Source organism: Polyodon spathula, chromosome 10 (genome assembly GCF_017654505.1).
Source record: "Polyodon spathula isolate WHYD16114869_AA chromosome 10, ASM1765450v1, whole genome shotgun sequence".
In the NCBI taxonomy this organism is placed as follows: domain Eukaryota; kingdom Metazoa; phylum Chordata; class Actinopteri; order Acipenseriformes; family Polyodontidae; genus Polyodon; species Polyodon spathula.
In genome coordinates, this window is record NC_054543.1 from 36,292,797 (window position 1) to 36,313,321 (window position 20,525).

Here is a 20,525-nt window from a genome sequence, read left to right on the forward strand (position 1 = left end):
GGTAACCTTTTCACTTGCTTTTTTTTGTAATTATTGAAATTTTTGCTGCATTACAGCCCTTTTATAAGAATTAGTTTTGGCACGTGTGCAACGCGGAAACCTTTTTTTTTTTTTTTTTTTTTTGTTTTTCACTTATTTTAAATGTCTTGAATGCAACTGTCATTTTAAGGTTTATTTTTTATTTTATTTTTTTTTCACACAACAGTATTCACACTCGTTTGGCCACTGTCACAACAGTTGCATGAAACTGAGGTTACATATTCTGCTGTTAATGCAGCGCCTCTCCATTTGTATATCAGCTGACAAGGGCTCAGCATATGTATAGCTATTATGTACTATATGTTGCCTTGCAGTACGATAATACGACAAAAAAAATTATTGAATGGTAATGCACAAACTAATGTTATTTTTTTTTTTATTAAAGTAGTTGCTTCAAATATAGTATTAGGTGGTGGATCGCACCGGTCGCAGACTTATTTTGAAAACCCTGAGTTTGTATGACAGGATTTTATTCTGTGATATAAAGTGAAACTGGAATTACAAATAAAAGATGTGTATTGGCTTTAAGACACAATTTGATTGTGAAATAATGACCCAGTAATGTGAGCAGTGCTATAATTGAAACCCACTGTTTTTTAAACTCAGTCATGTGATTGCCAAGACCATTTTACCGCTTACTAGTTTTTGAGAAGACACTACTAATGTCATTTCTGTTTTTTTTATACTTTGAACAGATATAGATGGACGCAAGTATGGTTTCTCGGTATGCTAAGGGAATTTCCAGAACCTTTTTTCTTTTCAAAGAATGATTACTAACTAGATTATCTTCACAGCAATGGAAGGACTACTCTGTTTGTTTGAGTGATGGTTAAAAACGATAAAGAATGAGGGCTTGACTTGGTATTTAATGTATTGTAATGATTGTAACAGTATACTGGAAATAAATGCCATGTTTCATAGCTTCAAGCAGTGTTAAAGTGGGGATGTTTCCACGAAGGATACAGTCAGCCTTTATATGTAATGCCTAAACCATGCTTGAACTTGATAGGTCTGTACAGCTTGTGTAAATCAACTGCTATGCCTATGTAATGTCTTTTAGATGTTTTTTTTAATGATTATTATTTTGTTCTAGGACTTCAATGACCATCTTTAACTGATGCCAGCAGGAGAGGAAGACTTCTCATTGATTCACTGGCACTAAGAACTCCTTGACGACCGTAACCATGTCAGACTCTTATCCTTTCAGATATGGACTGAACCTGTCAAATAATTCCACAATGAATGCAAATCCATCCATGTCCATTGATAATCTCTTCCCAGCTCTCTTGGAATGCTTTGGGATTATCCTTTGTGGATACATTGCTGGGAGAGCGAATATCATAACACCCTCGCAGGCCAAAGGTCTGGGTAACTTTGTCTCAAAATTTGCACTCCCAGCTTTGCTGTTCAAGAACATGGTGCTACTCAACTTTGCCAATGTCGTCTGGTCTTTCCTTTGGAGTATTCTCATTGCCAAAGTTGCTGTGTTCATTATTGTCTGTGTTTTGACACTGTTGGTTGCAAGTCCTGAGAGCAGATTCAGCAAGGCAGGACTCTACTCCATTTTTGCTACCCAAAGCAATGACTTTGCTTTGGGATACCCTATTGGTAAGTACATTCCTTTTAGAAAAGAGACTTAAATTCTGTGATTACACAATCTGCTTAATTATATCCCCTCTCATATTTTGTTAATGTGTTCCAAAGTACAAACTTGTAAACAAGGATATTTAATTTTCATCCCAGTACTATTATTATTCATTAATTTATTTATTTATTTATTAGCAGAGTTATTATTTATTTATTATCCAGGGTGACTTACAAACTTTGTATGGCAACGTGTGACCAGTATACTGTAGTCAGATTATTACCTATCTGAACTGTCAAGAATCATGTAGCAGCTGTTCACAGCATACGATGAAGCCTTTTGATTCTGGCCTTTCATTTTGTAGGTTAAAATATTATGTTCTTAGTTTTTAAACTATTTCATTTAAATCATTAGATTTTTCTATTGTTAAAACATTTCATATACTCCAAAATATATACTCAGTTCTCTAAAATACAGTATTTGTTGTAATCCTCAACTGACTAAATTGTACAGTACAGTTGCAGGTACCCCTAGAATCTAGTGTTGAGCTTAGTGGTTATTTTAAATCACAAAACCTACATGGAGCTTTCTGTGGTTGAAAACTTCTATCAGTTCTGCTTTTCAGGAACAGCTGCTTGTTGTTAAATCTGAGCAGGGAAGTGCTGAACAAAATTAACTTTGTTTGTGGTAACGATTTTACCATTATCCTGTTTCATCAATATAGAAAGCTGATATAAATTATGTTTTTTATGATGGACTACATTCTAATTGTTTAGGAGGAAATATACAGAATTTCACAGCATACAGAGATCCTGTACAGGCCCGAACTTTGGAATATTTTTACCAAAACTATTCCAATTGGTGGAACGATGTTCTTATTTTTCCAAACAGATGGAGTCAATAATAAATCCTGAATGTGTCAAAGAAATTGAGAAAGTCATGCAGCGTTAACAGATTTTGTCTGAAATGAAACCCTGATCTTGTGTGGTATTTTTTCTTGGTATTTTGTGTAAATATTGGCATTGATTGTGAAAACACAGCTGAAAAAACATGAACTGGCATCAAGTCTGTCCTGCTGCTGAAATGCTTTCAACTGGATACAAAACACTAAACAAAAGCCATGGAATTACAGGGCTGTAAATTGGCAACAAAAAGGGCAAGGCTAAAATGGCCTTCATTTGTACTGGGCGCCAAGGCCACTAAACTTAAGTCAAGTGTAGTATGTTGTGTAATGTTGTTTAGGATTCATGTATAAAGCTAATTACAGTAGTCCGTTGCATGTCCGACTGCGGTGGGGCCAGAGTAAGGGTGGATATGTAAAAAGTCGTCTAAATGAATCCTGTTTTAAATACCATTATACACAGCTGTAACAATTACTATATTCACACAATTATTGCTTTGAAATTCAGCTTTTATGGAGCTTCTCCAGATCCCTTGTTTAAAAAGATACAGGGTGGGTCCCCGAATGGCTCCCCTTGTAAAAGCACTGCCGCGCAGTGTGCAGGGAAAGTCAACCAGAAATCACGAGTTCGAATCCTGATTGTGCGGTGCAGCCGGTCTTCGGTCTTACAGGCCAGGTGCTGAGTGAGCTTGGGGTGGAGATATGCCGGGGGGTCTTTGTCCTCCAGAGGCTGGTAGCCTGTGGACATCCGCTCTTGACTTCCTGGTTGTTAAAAGACACAGATTATCCCATGGGATCGGAGGACGCTTACTGAACCTCGGGTCCCTGAGCTGTGTGGGAAATTGTCACTGTGAAGGAGAAATTATTATTATTATTATTGTTAATAATAATAATAATAATAATAACAATAATAATAATAATAATAATATCAGGGGTAAAATAATTGGAGATTCTTTTGGAGATATTGGTGCTTGTGACAGGACAGGGTAGCCTCCTGCCATGTGGGTGTGTGCACTCGCTGTTGAGTGATAGGCAGGTGATCGAGACAGAGGTCGAAGCTGTTCGCCTGTGGGGTGTATCAAGATTTATTTACATATCAACACACTGAACAGCTTGCGTGATACTACCAGCAATGGTAGTGTATGGAAACTTTGATGGGATCTACAGTCTCTGAACTAATCTTCTCTGTTCTTGGCTGTTGGCAATTTCGACTTGCTTACTCACTCTTCGATATCCAACCCAGGTTCTTGATCATGGCGGATAAACGGTTAGGGAGGATATGTGATGGGCGGATACACTACGGATTACTGTATTGGCCACAAAAAGAACCAACACATTTTAACGTAATAGTAACTATTTATTTATTAAGAATATGCTGTTTTATTGTCAACCTGCAACCTAGACAGAGCTCCAGACTAACTTTATCCCTCCAACTCCAATTGTTAAGTTCTACTTTAAAAGCAAGTTGGTTGCTACCATATTCAAGTGCTTGAAATGCAACAGCTTGTTAAGTCACCAAAGTCATACAAAAACAGTAACTTATGTTAGTACTTACATGTTTGTTCCCTCATTCTGTTGAATAGATAATCTATGCAGCTGATGACTGCAGTGAACTCTGCATTTTTATATTTTGAGATACAAGTGTGTAGAATTGGTGACTGCACCCTTAATTGTGTCCAGTCTTATGGGAAATAGCTTGCTGCAGCTCATTTGTGCAGTGCAGTGGAGTCCTGAGTTTATTTGAGTTCACAAAGAGAACTTTTTTCAGCTTGATACAGTAACCTTTTCACTTGTTTTTTTCTTTTTGCTGCATTTCTGCCCTTCATTAGAATAATGTTCTCAAGTTTTCAGTGCATTTTGTAAATGGCACATGTTATGTTTTTTCTTCTGGTAATGTAACGTTTTATCTTAAGCTAATGTACTCGCATGTTTGGTCACATCATAGCACATTTATAAATATTGAAGTGTTGTGTATGGAATTGGTGCAGCGTAACCACATAGTCATGGTATTTTTTGGATCCAAACAGTTCCTAATGCAGGCATGTCTAGTTGCTGAACATGAAAGGGTGCTGAGGCCACAATGGCCATGAAGAGACATACATTTTGAGGGGCATTGCCGCACTTGGTAACGTCTCCCACGTCAATTGCTGCATGGCTGAGGTTAACTTTGAGCTCAAGTATTACCTTTGTTTACGGTGCAGCTAATATAAAACTAAATAGTTGATTTCTATCTATGCATCAGACACCTGTGGTTCTCCCAGGATTACGTCTAAAAATAAGTGGTTTATCCATACAATGTACTGTAGGTGGATTCCCTGGTATTGTAAACGCTCTTTAACAATCCAGCTGTTGCATATCCCAGTGAGTTATAAGTGGTTTATCCATACAATGTACTGTAGGTGGATTCCCTGGTATTGTAAACGCTCTTTAACAATCCAGCTGTTGCATATCCCAGTGAGTTATAGGTTGATCAGCTCTACTCCCAAGTCAGGTAAACAAGTGTTTTAGCTTGTGCCTTTGTCAGAGTAATACACTGTAAGTGGTTGATAAGAGGCCACGATGAAGCATAAAATGACAGCATTAATCCTTTAAGGTTTAACTATGAAGCTTTACATAGTCCTTTTTTAGATTGATATATGAAAAAACCTGGCGATTTAAAATAAAAATTGACTCTTTTGAATTGATACTTTTTGTTTTTTGTATCGTACAAACAGAGATATTGGAATCATATTTGATGCTAAGCTGTAGTCTACAGTTCTCTAATTTAACATACAGAAGTGTTGTGGCAGTAAATGTAATGCAAGAATGTACACAAAAAAAGAACGATTGTCGATTCACAATATGTACATGTAGAGTGCTAGTTGGCACAGTCAGCTTATGCAGTGTGTGTGTTCCCCAAAAAATATCTAATTAACTTTCTTTTCATTTGTTTTTCAGTTGAAGCTCTGTATAAAAACACATATCCAGATTACCTTCAGTACATTTACCTGGTGGCTCCAGTGTCTCTTATGATCCTAAACCCAATTGGGTTTGTGTTCTGTGAGATCCAGAAGTGGAAAGTAACCAAAAACCCCCAGCAGAACAAAGTGAAAATATTTGGTGTGGTGTTACTTCAGGTTCTCAAAAACCCCATTGTTTTCATGGTCATTATTGGCATTGCCTCTCACTTCATCCTCGGCCAGAAGATCCCAATGGTTATAGAGCAGTTCTTGGATGGTTTGGCTAACTCCTTTGGTGGATCTGCCTTGTTCTACCTTGGCCTTACGATGGTTGGACAACTCAGGAAACTCACAAAATCCACGTTTGTGGCACTTATCCTTCTCATCACAGCTAAGTTGTAAGTACAGTGGTTGTAAGTATTAACGCATTAAGTCACTGAACTATATGGCTGTACAAATGTTTCAAATAATTTATTTTGTACAGGACCATGTTTTTGTCTTTATACAGACAATAACCAGTTGTATAAATGTTGCATATAGATTAGTTACATTTAAGTTAAGTTTAATAGCAGCACATTTAATTTAAAGTACCAGCACATTTTGAACAACCTATGAAGCTGGTGGTTAACACAGAAGGCTTTTTGTCCTTTTTACTATATTATTTCTGGATTCTGGACAGCAGTTGTTTTTTTTAACTACTGTATTACAGCAATCAAATTAACAAACGAAAGCTTGCCGGGAATACCAGACTTTCACTTCAGTTTTTTAAGCTTAGTTCAAGTAGGGCGGCACGGTGGCGTGGTGGTTAGTTTCGATTCCAGCCTAGGGGTCTGTCTGTGCGGAGTTTGCATGTTCTCCCTGTGTTCGCGTGGGTTTTCTCTGGTTACTCCTCCCACAGTCCAATGACATGCTGTTCAAGTTGATTGATCACTCTATCTAAATTGCCCTGTGTGTGTGGTGCCCTGCGATGGACTAGCGTCCAACCTTGCGCCCTGTGTCTGCTGAGTTAGGCTCAGTCTCCGGCTCACCGCGACTCTGTAAAGGATTAAGCAGTTAATGATAACGGGTGGATGTTCTATTTTTTTTCTTCACCTAGCTGAAACCAGTGCTTGTCATAAAATGTGATGTGTCTTTCTTCACAGGCTGGTGATGCCACTAATCTGCAGAGAAATGGTTGAATTGCTGGACAGGAGCAGCAGTTTAGTGAACCGCACTGGCCTTTCTAATTATGCATTTCTCTATGGAGTCTTCCCTACTGCACCCAGTGTAGCAATATATGCAAGCCAGTACAATATGGAATTGGAAGTCGTAAGTGCTTCTTAACAGTACTAATAGTAAGATAGTATGACCCTGTGAAAGTGTGGGTGGCAGTGTGTTGGTGTAGTGGTGATGCAGGCGCTCCGGACAATGACAACACAAAGTTCACAGTTCAAGTTATTTTATTTTTCTTGTAATTGTCTCCTTGACTGTTTAAGTAATAATGCTGGGTCTACCCAACTATGGGTATTGCCAGCATATAAACCAAGGGGTTGCAGTCCCGAAATAATAATACAAAACACAGACACACAACAAAGATACAGAAACGTCTCCGGACAGTGAGTGCTCTAGGTGCAGGTACAGTGCTTGAAACAGTGATGCTTGCTTGTTTGACTGTTGCAGTGAAGTCCGGGTTTATTGCTGGCTTGAAGCGTCAGCTCCTGGATTTGTGTTAGCCGTCTGGCAAAGACAAATGTACACAGTTACTAAAAAACAAAACACCTAACTCACAATTTCACAGTCCTTGTTTCCTCCCATTAACCACAACAAAGGAACTGATTACGACGTCACATCCCCCTAAAGTACCCTAAGCCCCGCCCCTCCGATAGCTAGTTCAATCACATCTCCTCCAATTCATGAATGAAACTGCGCTCACCATACTAGGGCAATGACTCCTGGTACCGGGACGCTGCCCCCTTCCTGAATGGCTGGCTTCTGACTGACCATGGAATGAACTGCCCAACCGTTCAGTACGAGGCACGCAGTTCCTGTTGTACAATGCTCTCACAGATCAAGAGGGAGATTCTTGATTCATATTAATTCGCTGTCCATCACAGACCTTCTCTAATGTATCAACTTATACAGGAATTTCACAGCATGTTACATATAAATAGAAGCAGTATACAGTAGACATTAATGCAAATATTAAACCAGGACTTTACATGCATTAGAATCCAATATGATAAGACAATTGTTTTTTACTAATCTGCATACTTGTATTTTAGGTTACCTCAGGAATGGTAATAGGCACATTTGTTTCTGCTCCAATTATGTACGCTTCTGCTTGGTTATTGACTATTCCGTGGATGGATCCAAAGCCATTAGTATCTGCTCTCCAGAATGTCAGTTTTGACATAAGCATCATCGGTTTAGTTGCTTTGGTAAGTATTTTCAGCTAGTTTTGAACTATTTTACTTCAGAGCTGTAACTAGCTAATGTTGTAGGTGTTTTATAATGTGACGTCTTTGCAAGACTTCTAAACATTAGATTGACTGACAGTCTCATATAAGAATAGAATATTTCTGATACTGTTGGATTACACAAAAGATGTACATTTTGAGATTACTTTTTTGTATCTCCTGTGACTTGAGCACAAAGTGGAAATTCTCAGGGCTTCACTGTTTTGTGTTTTACTGTGTAATGTTGCACTCCTCCAAATATATTAGTATTCTTTAGCTCTTGAGGGTGTAAGTCTAGTTTTGTATGGTCCAGATTAGTCAGCAGTAACCCATTCTGCCGGATGCCAATTCAGAACCACTTGCAGGTTTAAATGAATTTCATTGTCAGCATTTTAGTGAATCAGGTATTGAACCCTGCAGACCTCAAACGATGATTCGGAATTGAGCTCCTAGATCGCAAGCTCCAGCTTTTACAATGCTGGAATTGAAATAATCCAGATCAGTATACAGTGTAACTGTAGGTTACCTATTTTTTCATGAAACTGTTACCTGGTTGTCTATGGAACACTATCCTAGAATTTAGAATTCAATTTGTTATGCAATTTCTGTTAAAAACAGAATTGTAATGCCATACTTCGGTAACAAAAGACTCTTCGTCCTGCAGATTTGGTCTGTGACCGTCCTGTTTCTCAGCAAGAAGTTTAAGAGGCTTCCGCATTTGTTTACTATAAACCTGTTTCTGGCACAGGTCAGTATGATTATTATTTTTTTATTTATTTATTTTGTGTGTGTGTTAAATATTATGTGTTATATTATTTTCTTAACCCATTCCTAATGTCTGACCTGGAAACTGGTAGGGATCAGTACTTGTGTTACGGTGCATCTCCTCTTTCTAAATTCTCTCTACAGATTCTGGCTACATACACATAGATAACTAAAACTTTTTGTTATTACTACTATTTTTTTCAGTTTCTTACCTGCCTTGGAATGATTTTGTGGAACTTTATCATAAGACAAAACAACCTTATTGGTCAGGTTCTGACTTTCATTATACTCTACAGCTCACTTTACAGTACTTACTTATGGACAGGTATGTTACGCTCATCTTTATAAATCATAATCATGTTGTTTATTTAAATGTAACAATATTTAAGCTAAATATTATTTTTTATAACCCTACATCAGCCTTAGGTTAACAGGCTATATTGACGCCTGTTCAAATTGTTGTATGAATGTCTCCAGCGACCAGATGAAACACATTTTGACTCTTGTTCACAATATTGTACTCTATTTCATGTTATTGAGACCTGATAGAAGGATATACCTTGGGATTTGCGTGAGTGAATTTGGTTAAAAAGTGCATGGACATTAGGATATATACTATTCGAAAAGCAGATTAGCATGTTTTCACAGTACTGACTTCTGAATGTCTTTGCTATCAAAGGCAGATCAGGCACTTTTATGAACCTGTAAGCACGCTCTAGGTCAGGGTTTTTTTTTTTCTTTTTTTAATCATGGCCTGCCTTAATTATTATAATTGTATTATTACAATAATTACTGTATTATTAAGTTTGCCACGCCCCACCCACTGGTTGAGAGTCGGCACTCTAGCAGTGCTTTTCAACCCTGGTCCTGGGGACCCACTGTGTGTGCTGGTTTTCGTTCCAAGTTCTCATTTATTTAACTAGACCCTTAACTGAAGTGATAATTAGCTTAATTAGATCTTTTTACTTGTTTTCAGTTCTTGAACAGTTGCAGATTTCAAGTTGGCATTAACATTTTATAAGTAACTTGACAACTCTTTATGAGCAGAGAACAATTTTATAAAAGGACTAGTTAAGTAATTGAGAGCTCAGTTGGAATGAAAACCAGAAGACTCAGGGTTCCTGGGACCAGGGTTTTAAATGCTAGAACTAATTATTTTTGTTTTAATGTGAAACTGAAAAACAAACAAACTGAGAAGTTGGATGTGGTATTTGAGCTGAGGAATGTGAAAAGGGGTGCTCTGCTTGCTAGTGGGGGTGGGTGAATCTCAAAAGGAATGTGTGTTGATCAGTCTGTGTTACAAAGGAAGTAGTGAGGAGGGGTCATAAATGATGTCATTACAAGGGGGTGCGTTAAGTTATAAAACTAAATTTGAATTTATTGTTCGGGCTCAGTTTTCATTCTCTTGCAACTCTGTCCATTTAAAAATTATTATTTTCTGAGCTATACCAATAAACATATATTTCACATCAATAATATTGTTTATCAGTTTTATTTTCCCTGCACACTGCTGTAGATGATGGTGGGCACTATATTGTGAGAGTGCCCACAGTCATTCACAAAGGCATGCTTTCATGTGTGATTTTTTTTTCCCCAAGTTCACATCAGACCTTGAATTGTAGTACTTTAGCTTCCAGTAAACATTACTGTTTCTGCACTCAGACGTGTGACATGGTTTTTGTTAAGTCATCAGTAAACTTTACCTTTGGGACTGATAAGGCCAGTATAAAAGTTACCATATTTTCCATTTACAATAAGAAACAGGGTTTGCTTTTAAAATGCCTTTAAGATAATATTTTGAGAAGAATTTTACTTGTCATTATTCCTCTATTTGTAGGCCTTATAGCACTTTCTTTACTGCTGTTGAAAAAGGATGATGAACCAAAGCTTCGAGCTGACATTTTCATAATTGCAGGATGGGGGTAAGTGATGTATACTTGACCCCATTGATTTATTTTTAAGACACAGCTTAAACTGTTATATTCAGTTTGCTTGGCCTCTAATCTCAACAGAATTCCAGCATTTGTTGTGGGAATCCTTTTGATGGCTGGACAGAAGATGGATGAACCCTTTGATTCAGCTTTCTTTTATGGAAAAGATCAGGTAAGAGACTAAAAGCAGTGTTCATGTGATTTTTAAAGATCTTGATAACTGAGTTGTAAAAATGTTATCAGTTTAACAATATCTGCTGTTGAATGTTCTCCTAAGCAGTGCCAGCAGTTTAAGTGTTAATCTTTTATATAAATACTTTTCAGAGTAGTAGCAGTTAAATATTGCAGAAGAGGCGCATCAAGGACATTTATTTTTCAACATAGATGCTCCCAGTGTTTAAAGTTTATCTAATCTGAGAATACATTGTGCTACTGTAAGCATAATAAAAGTACATTCTAACTAGTATTTGTCTAGATTTAAGGGGCTTTCCCCAACAGTTGATTGGCAACTAAAGGGATTTAGTTAAAGAAAAATGTTTGTGGTTGATCACCTTTTTATTTTCAGTGTTATGCCTTTTACTATATTGTACTGTATATATTTCAGAGCTGTAGTTTAAGCTTGATATAACAATTTTTTTCATAGACAGTCAGACTATGAAATTATCTTAACTGAAGTCATTATGTAAATCAAAAGTTTAAAATGTGATTACTGTGTGTGGAATCAGTATGTTCCTGTCATTTAAAACTAATCCATGTGTGACACATTATATTTGAAGTACACTGAGTCTGACTTCTGAGTTTTTGTAATAGATTATCAGCACTTCAGTGGTCCTTTCATGCAGTATATTGATGGCTGGTGTATCACTCATGGGTCTCGGTCGCAGCAGGCGAGAGACAAACTATCAGCTACTGGATCCGACATCATTCTCGGGCACATCCGAGGACCTGAGGCCTCAGAACAACCAGGAAAAGCAGACCTTGTCTGATCTGCCATCACCAGATACAGAAGTGATTAATAACAGAGGTACATTCTCAATTCTGCTTTTACATGTAGGCTCAATAAACCATGGTTGATCATTAGAGGAACAGTGATTAAATGATAAATGGCATTTTTAACCGTTCGTCATCGACTAGTGATGCAAATACACGCCATAGTGTTTAAAATGAACATAACTTTTTGAAGATCTTTTTGTTTACCTTTATTTTGATACCAACCGCATAAAAGGGGTCTAATCCTTCAAAGTGTGCATGGTACATTTTTGGGATACATTTGCTCCCCTTTCTGCCTTCTGAAGGTTACAGACAATAGAAATATTTCACAGACCACAACCACAGCTCCTGCCTCAAAGCAGAATAAGTTGTTGAGAGTTGTGAGGGAGATGTAAATGGTGTATGACTTCTAAAATGATTGTTTGCAAGTATTTTTTTTCTTTTTTTGACACTTAAGCTGCTTTTTATGCACAATGAGACTTCATATTGAAGCACATATAAAATACATATATATAAAATAAATAAATAAATAGAAGTCTCCTCCAATGAGAAATCCCATCGAAGGAGAAATTTAGACAGCAACTGCTGTTTCAATTAAGTCCAAAGCCCCAAGGAATTGTCAATAAAAGGAATAGTCTTTATTTAAACATACTTAAAACCACGGTAAACATAATAATGGCTTACACGTTTCGCCCGCAGGTCTTCCTTAGAGCACAATGTGGCACTTTTGTTTATATATAAAAAGAAACGCATAGGTGTTTTGAATGTACTTTTTATAGCATTAGTATGGCAGTTTGTATAGTAAAATAGACAATTCCAAAGAACTTTAATCTGTACAGAAATCATTAAGACGTTCAATAAAGTCACTTTCAAAGGTCAAACAAAGACCACCATTGGCATCGATGACAGCCTGACATCTCCTGCCCATGGATCGAATCAGAGCCTGGATAACATGCCGGGGAATGGCAACCCACTTTTGCTCAAGTGCCTGGAAAAGTCCTGTAATGTCTGTAGCTGAGGGTGATGTTGTCACACAGGATAATCAAGCTCATCCCACAAATGCTCAATGGGGTTCAGGTCTGGTGATCGAGATGGCCAGGGAAGCACTTGAACATTGTTCTGTGAGGAAAGCTGTGGTGGCCCGGGCTGTGTGCGGTCGTGCATTGTCATGCTGGAAAATTATGTTACGATGGTTCATGAATGGGATCACATGAAGCCGCATGATCTCATGACAATAGCTGTGAGCTGTCAGCTTCCTTTGAACAAGAACAAGGTTGGTTCTGCCAGTGTCTGAGATTGCCGCCCACACCATGACACTCCCACCACCAAATCTGTTAACCTGTCGCACACAGTTGCCCGCAAAACGTTCATGACGTCGCCTGTATACCCGGTCTCTTCCATCTGCACGTCAAAGCATAAATCTGGATTCATCACTGAACACTACATTTCTACATCTCTGTATTGGCCATACTCTGTGATTATGACACCTCTGAAGTTCATAGTCGACGAATTTGCGGGATAAGAATCACTATAAGTGGTCGCCTTGCTCGGATACCTGCCTCCCATAGGCGGTTTCTGACATTCTATGCATTCCTGATACTGCAGATGTTGTAGAGGTTGCAGTGGTGAACCTGTCACATAAGTGATGTAGGTGTATAAGTCTGTCCTGGGCTGCCGTAGCCACATGTGGTCTACCAGATCTTGGGCGGTCAAATGTTGTTCCACGTTGCTGGTATCGGTGCCAAAGTCGTCCTATAGTGCTCTGGGAAACATTCAGACGCCATGCCATGGCAGACTGAAATTTGCGGCTTCCAAATGTCCAATAGCATTATTCCATTGAGCCTCTAAGTCTAGGCATAACTTCATATGTGTCTACAGCAAACACCAATAAGACATGCAAGCTGAGAACCCTCCACTTTTGTAGCCACATCTCTGCATGTTGCGTGTGCATGTGAATATTGCAAATCTTAAGCAAACAGTGTTAATTTTGGGATATTCACGCGTTTTGGCGTACATCATACTTTTTTGATCCTGACAATGTGACAACTTGTTTAAATAAACTTGTTTACAATTCTTTTGATCAAATTTTGTTGCAATTTTTAAGAGATTGAAGAAAAAATATCTGCAATTCGTTCTTTTTTTGAAGCGTATATGTACACGACATTTAACAAAATGCTTAGCACTGCAAAATATTTAATAAATTGTTTAATATAAAAGTTTTATGGTTTTTTTTGGCTTTAGATTATAAATTAACTGCTTGTATGTATGTGGGGTACATTTGCACCCCTTTCCACTTTTCATGTGAGCCCTATTATTGCTGCTGACTAAGGGCTGATAAACATTGATCTGTATACTACCTGGAGACTAGGTTTCGAATGTAAGTTTTGCTGAGATTATAAATGTCTTGTTTAAAGGATCCCTCCTACTTTAACAGAATTCTATGAAATGAAAGGAAGCTAATCCCAGTGTTTCCTATGTCAGATTGCTGTGCCTGTGAGAGAGTAAACGGTGAGGTGAGCTGCTCTGCACAGACCATGCCTGACATGATTGTTGATGCCCATATGAATGTGACTCCAGCTGTACAGACAGGTAACACGGACATAAATATTTTTAAAATCTCAGGCTACTCTACTGCTTTGTGTGTGGGACAACAAGGCTATATGGCATGTTACAGGTTAGCCAATGGTATAGGCAAGCAGCAGGCTGGATAGCTGAACACTTTTTTTAATTTTACAAATTGTAAACAAACTATAAAGTTCTGGACTTTAAAAACTGGGTCAGAAATAACAACAAAACAGCCACATTAAAGATATTTTGATGAGACGGACAGCATAGGCAACTACTCTTTTGAGTCCCAGTTTGAAGCTGTCTCCCAGCTCCTCCTTTTATAAATGTGTCCAGGCTCAAATGGCAGTCCAATTTAGGATATATTGGATAGGATATATTTACAGATGTCCTGCAACAGAGAACATTTCACTGTCACAAAGGCAGTAAAATGTAAACGGAACTTGTGAATAACCTGTGTTTTGTCTGCTTGGTTTGAGCAGTCGAGTGTGTCAGTCACTGTGAGCCTCAGATCTGCATGCTGTCGCAGGAAGAGCATCTGCTGCACACCACCGACAGACAGCTGGCCAGACACGTGCTGCTCTGCCTTCTCCTAATTGTTGGCCTGTTCGCTGTGAGTTGGTGCTGTTTAAAGACAGTTGTTACTGCAGTTTTAACACGCACCCTGTGTTTTTACTTTGCACAGCGTGCAGAATGTGCACCTCATGTAGAACCATATGATTAAGTTATCTTGGGTTACACCCTTGTAGGTCGCACACCCTTTATACCTCGTATTTAACTTCACTGAGCAATAACAGAATGACTGACCTCCATAGAAAAAAGGAACTCCATATATTACTATTACACACAACCTCTATGTAACACGCAAAGATTCTCCAAAAATGTATAAAAGGATGCGTGTAATATTCTTATGTATAATGTTGCCATCAAGTTAGCATTTATGTATTTAGTGATGACCGGTTATAAATCCCATAATCTGTAAGAAAATGTCTTTTTCATTCCACATACTGGTTTCTGACAGAGTAGCATAACATGCAGCTGAAAGGGGCTGCTGTAGATTATCATACTTTTTTTAAGAACATAAGAACGTTTACAAACAAGGAGGCCATTCGGCCCATCTTGCTCGTTTGGTTGGCAGTATCTTATTGATCCCAGAATCTCATCAAGCAGCTTCTTGAAGGATCCCAGGGTGTCAGCTTCAACAACATTACTGGGGAGTTGATTCCAGTCCTTGTTTCTTTTTTTAGGTCAAAAAAGTCCCTCGGGTCGACATTGTCAGTACCTTTTAGAATTTTGAATGCTGAATTAGGTCGCCGCGTAGTCTTCTTTCTTCAAGACTGAATAGATTCAATTCTTTTAGCCTGTCTGCATATGACATGCCTTTTAAACCCGGAATAATTCAGGTCGCTCTTCTTTGCACTTTTTCTAGAGCAACAATATCCTTTTTGTAGCAAGGTGACCAGAACTAAATAAAGGGATGAATAAACATATAACTTGGTCACGGTAGTTGTGCTTTGCCTTATACAGTTTATATTTTGCTTCAGAGCTGAATGATCTTTGTGTTTCAGAACCTATCTAGTTGCCTGTGGTGGCTCTTTAATCAAGAACCAGGGCGGCTTTATGTGGAGCTTCAGTTCTTCTGTGTCATCTTTAATTATGCTCAGGTAGTAGCTGTTATCATCATTTAGCTCTGCGGAACTATTGCTGGTGTATTTTACATTTGTATCAAATGCCTCCAAACATATGATTCTGTATTCTCTTTATCCAGGGCTTTATCTCCTTTGGTATTTTTGGGCTAGATAAACATTTGATCATCCTGCCATTCAAAAAGAGGTAAGAAATTACTGCAATGCACTGCCATAAAGGTGTTACTAAAGAAAAGCAAACCAGTATTGTCAAAGCATAATTGTTAATGTAATTCTTCCATCATGACATATCAGTGTGAGTTCCCTACTTAACCACTGCAAAAGAATCAGATTTGTTTGAACAAGTAGTTAAAGTTCCTTATTACCTACCACAGCTTATTGGCAGGAGTCAGCCGTTTCTGTAACAGTGAATCACCAGTGGAAGCAGATTTATAGGCAGATAGACATCACGATGCATCACTCGTCGCACTTATCTAGTCCTTATTGGAACAATTTACCAAAAGAAACTAAGTAGACCAACATTTTGGTAGTGTGGACCACCTTATAGTTTTACTTTTTCGAGCATTTTGAAGTTGTGGATGAACATTTTACCATAACAGGCAGGAAGACCAATGCTATGTTTAAAATGCAGTACTAAAAAAAAAAATGCCTAGAACAGTTTTTACAAAATTCACAAAATGGTAAATGTGTAAATTTATTAATAAAGTTTGTGCTTTTTTCTTTTTCTTTTTCTTTTTTTTTTTTTTTTTTTTTTTGGTTGCAAGACTTGCACACCTGTGGAGAGGCAAAGACAAGGTAGAAGAGCCAGAGTTTGAAGTGCCTGAGGAGATCATAATGACCTGCAGACAGTTTGTCATCTACCACAAAGATCAGTGTGTCAAGGATATTGTGCAGGAGAGAAGGTACATCACTAATCCTCTGTGATCAGTCATCAGTTTTATTTTTACAACTGGGTGGTCTGAAAAAAAAAAAAAATCCTATTCTTTACTTAAGACTGTAAAAACTAATAAACTAATGATAAACGGGTACTAATTTATAATTGTGCTTTCCATTTTAAACCAAAAATGTAGTTTTTACTGCATGGTTATGTTTCTTCACGAAAGGATAACAATTCAAAATAATTTTGATTGGTACAGTATGCTCTAAAATTACACAATCCTGCACAGACATTAACTTGCGAAGTGCTTGTTGTTGTTTTGTGTTCTGTATGTGCAAAGCTGGACAGACAATTGTCTAATTGTCTTTCCACTTTAGAGAATGTTTCTGCCACTGTTTCAGGGTACATCTGTATTACTGATTTTAGAGTTTTAATTAATCTTTATTTTAAAATGTAACTTTTAAAATGAAGTATTTTAACAAATGATCTTAAGTACCAGTATTATTTCTTGATAGATATATTTCTGGAATATATATCCACTCCCATGTAAATGTACTTGCCGTGTGTCAAGCTTTGCATGCCTATTACAATCCAAAGAGGACAAGTACGTTCTGGACCTGGTACTAAATACAACTGTAAGGTGAAACATTCTGAATCCCTGAAGTGAAAGAAAAATACAATTTTGAAGCATGCTAATCTTTTGCTTCATTCAGCAACTCTTCTTGCTGTTTTGACTGTCCTCTCTCTCCTGCCTAACAGTACAGGTGACAGTTTAACAGGCCAAGTGGGTGAATCATTCCTTTGATACACAGGTGTGGCATAAAGACCGCTGCTGGCATATTCTGTGGCTGTGATCTGGTGGACTGGCTGATCCGTGTGGGTCTGGCGCATGATCGTGGAGAGGCTGTGGAGTATGGGGAGCAGCTGTTGCAAGGAGGTGTTCTGCAGCACCTTACTGAGGAATATGAATTTCGTGATGAGAGCTTGTACTATCGCTTCATAAAGCAAAGGAGCCGAGTGTGATCGTAGTACTGTATCACTATGACAGCATGAGGGTCTCTGCTCAAAATCATCATTGCATTTCTTCTCTTGGAAAGACACACATATTTGGATCAGCATAGACTAACCTCTGATCTGTTGCCTAACTTCTGTTAATACATCTTTCTGAAGCAAAATATCAGAGCCAAGATAAATAAAAAGGCAGTCCATAGGCTTAACTTTTTGTTAGTGGACTACTTGTAAACCATGTAGAACCACTAAAATCTGTTTACTTTTTAAAAACGCCTATGTGTGAAACATAAATCTGTCATAAATGTTCATAATTTGAGTTATTAAAAAAAAAAAAAAAAAAAAAAAAAAAAACTCTTAAATATTCTGTTACATTATTCCCAGTATGGTGGAATTTGACAGCTTAAACTATTGTGAATTCACAAAGAACACAAATGAATCCTTATTAACTAAAAAATGATGTGCACTAGTAACATTGTTTGGCCATTAATACTGTTCTAAGAGATATTTTGTCCATGCTGTATGCCATCTGGTGAGTATTCACTGTTACTGGACCTACAGTAAGATAATAAAACTGACTGCATCTATAAGGATCTTCATCTGAATGTTTCAAATATTAAGTATTTGTAGATTTCACTTTTAACTAATTTGCAGATATTGCCAAGATGCGAAATACTTGTACACTTTTGTCAAGTTGCATGATGTGGTGCAACTGTTAATATACTTGAAACTGTACGTTGCTTTTTGCAGAGATGTTATCCTGGTTCAAAACTGATTAGAAATCGCTTGCTGAAGCATGTGCTACATCAATGTTTAGTGCTTGTTCAGTGTCTTAATAAGACATTGGTGTCTCTGTCAGATTAGAGGGAATGTGAACAAACTTTACAGTCATACTCGTGTAACTGGCTTTTCAATGCAAGATTTACGCTGAATTCCAAGCTTCTACTCTGTACTTTTAACAGTTCAGTTTTAAGTAATATTTGTGGACATTGTCACCTTTTACAGAGAGACATATTTCCTACTGCCCACTATTTATTGACAATTTTATTGAGCTGCAAGGATAGTCCCCTGCAATCAGTATTTGCATCTGCTTCAAGTCATGAAAGTGAACAGTTCAAGCTATAGTGTTGAAATCTTCTGTATTATCTGGTAGGTAGTAGGGCCGAAAACATTTAAATGAACAATCAATTTGTACTTTCATATTTGAATAATTCATAGCACTGATGGTGTGATGATATATTTAAGAAATGATTTTGAAAAAAACGCTAACCAATGCAACTCCTGCACACACAAGCAGATGAACTGCTGTTTAAAAAAAAGTTTAAATATATTTTCTTACAGTAAATATTGTACTGTATAACATGAGTTGTGCAATGTTCTATACAGCTTTTGTTATGAGAGAGAAGGGGCAAATATATAGTACTGTAGCATTCTGTATCATAGGCAGTAATAGTGTGGTTATTCCCTTGAAGACTTCGTGATTTATTTTGTTATGTTGGTAATATTAAGTGGACTCGTTGGTGTGAACATCAGGTTCAGAAGTGAATCGCAGTGCTACACAAAATGCAGAAGAGTAAGAGACGAAACTTGTGAGATTATACTGGCAGCAAGTCATTTAGGTGTATGACCTGCTTCCAGATTAACAAGGACCTCTAGTTAAAGGGTGAAATCTGTATGCTTTTCACAATTGGGTGAAACACACCCACACACCCACTTTTTTTTTTTTTTTTTTTTTTTTTTTTTTTTCCATTAATCAAATAACTTGTATGTCAAAAACAGAATGTTTAATTTTGCTTGTAAGTAACCTTCCAGTGTCGCTAAACTCCAGATACCAGTACCCTGCATGTTTCAATTCTAAATTATTTTATTAAAAACCACCTTTAAAAATAAATTGTTCTGCAGTGAATTCTTCTGTTTGTATACATTTTTTTTTAAAGAAAAAAAAATCAGTACTTCTAATTTTATTCTGAAATTTAATGATGGAAAAATATTTGAAGAAGTTAATATTGAAAAGTGATTCTGCAAAAAAAAAAAAAAAAAAAAAAAAAAATACAATCTTCCTCTGAAAATGAGGTTGCAAAAAAAATTATAATTTGAATCCCAGCATTAATCTCAGACAAGAAAAAGTGAATATTCAGAGCTCTTAAGTTTGGAACTGTTTACTAGAAAAAATAAATAAGCTTTCATATATAGTATATAAACCTATTTGACACTTAGTGACAAATCTCAATTTTTGTCTTAAACATTTTAGTCCACCCACCATTTTATAGTGGAAATACTTCTACTGTCAACCAAAGGCAATCAGACTTAAAAAATAAGAAAATAATCAGTATTCTAAGTTATTCACCATCTGTTCATTGTTAAAGTACATTGCTGGCATGATTTGATCACATGTAGAAAAGCTGGAAACTATATTGATAGTTTGAAAAAAGGAGTAACCCAGGCATAGCTCTGTCGTGAATATATGTTATCAAAAAACACTGTTTTGGCTTGCTCAGCAACCATGCGACAAAGCAAAATTGATTAAAGAAAGAAAAAACTTTAGAACCTTTCATGTTGGGTTAATTTGGAATAAAAGCAAGTTTGGGATTCCTGCATGTTGGATTAAGATTTGGTGCACTTTGAAACAATTCATGTTGGATTGATTATGAATAAAAGTTCAGCTTCAATTTGGGATTTTTGCTTTTTCTACTGCATTTTAATTCTTTAACAAATAGGATAACGTGAAGGCAGAATACAGCATACATGAGACGTACAGGTACATGTAATATTCACAATCTCATCTCATTAACTTACTCCAACAGTTTATCATTCATTTGGACCCCAACAGGTTTGTTATAGCGA

At 37.1% G+C, this 20,525-nt stretch overlaps 1 protein-coding gene across 2 annotated transcripts; it reads left to right on the top strand.

Moving 5' to 3' along the window:
- The first annotated feature begins 503 nt into the window (after positions 1-503).
- On the top strand, positions 504-19,422 carry LOC121322211 (integral membrane protein GPR155-like). Of its 2 annotated transcripts, none has more exons than XM_041261824.1 (15): positions 504-1,647; positions 5,463-5,862; positions 6,607-6,772; positions 7,726-7,881; positions 8,564-8,647; positions 8,869-8,989; positions 10,502-10,586; positions 10,677-10,767; positions 11,406-11,619; positions 14,067-14,174; positions 14,633-14,763; positions 15,719-15,814; positions 15,919-15,983; positions 16,561-16,698; positions 17,433-17,508. In XM_041261824.1, the coding sequence occupies exons 1-15, from the start codon at positions 1,224-1,226 to the stop codon at positions 17,476-17,478; spliced, it is 2,325 nt and encodes a 774-aa protein (XP_041117758.1). In that variant the 5' UTR covers positions 504-1,223; the 3' UTR covers positions 17,479-17,508. The 2 variants fall into 2 exon arrangements, with proteins under 2 accessions (XP_041117758.1, XP_041117757.1); XM_041261823.1 differs by having other exon boundaries at positions 916-1,647; positions 17,486-19,422.
- The last annotated feature ends 1,103 nt before the right edge of the window (positions 19,423-20,525 follow it).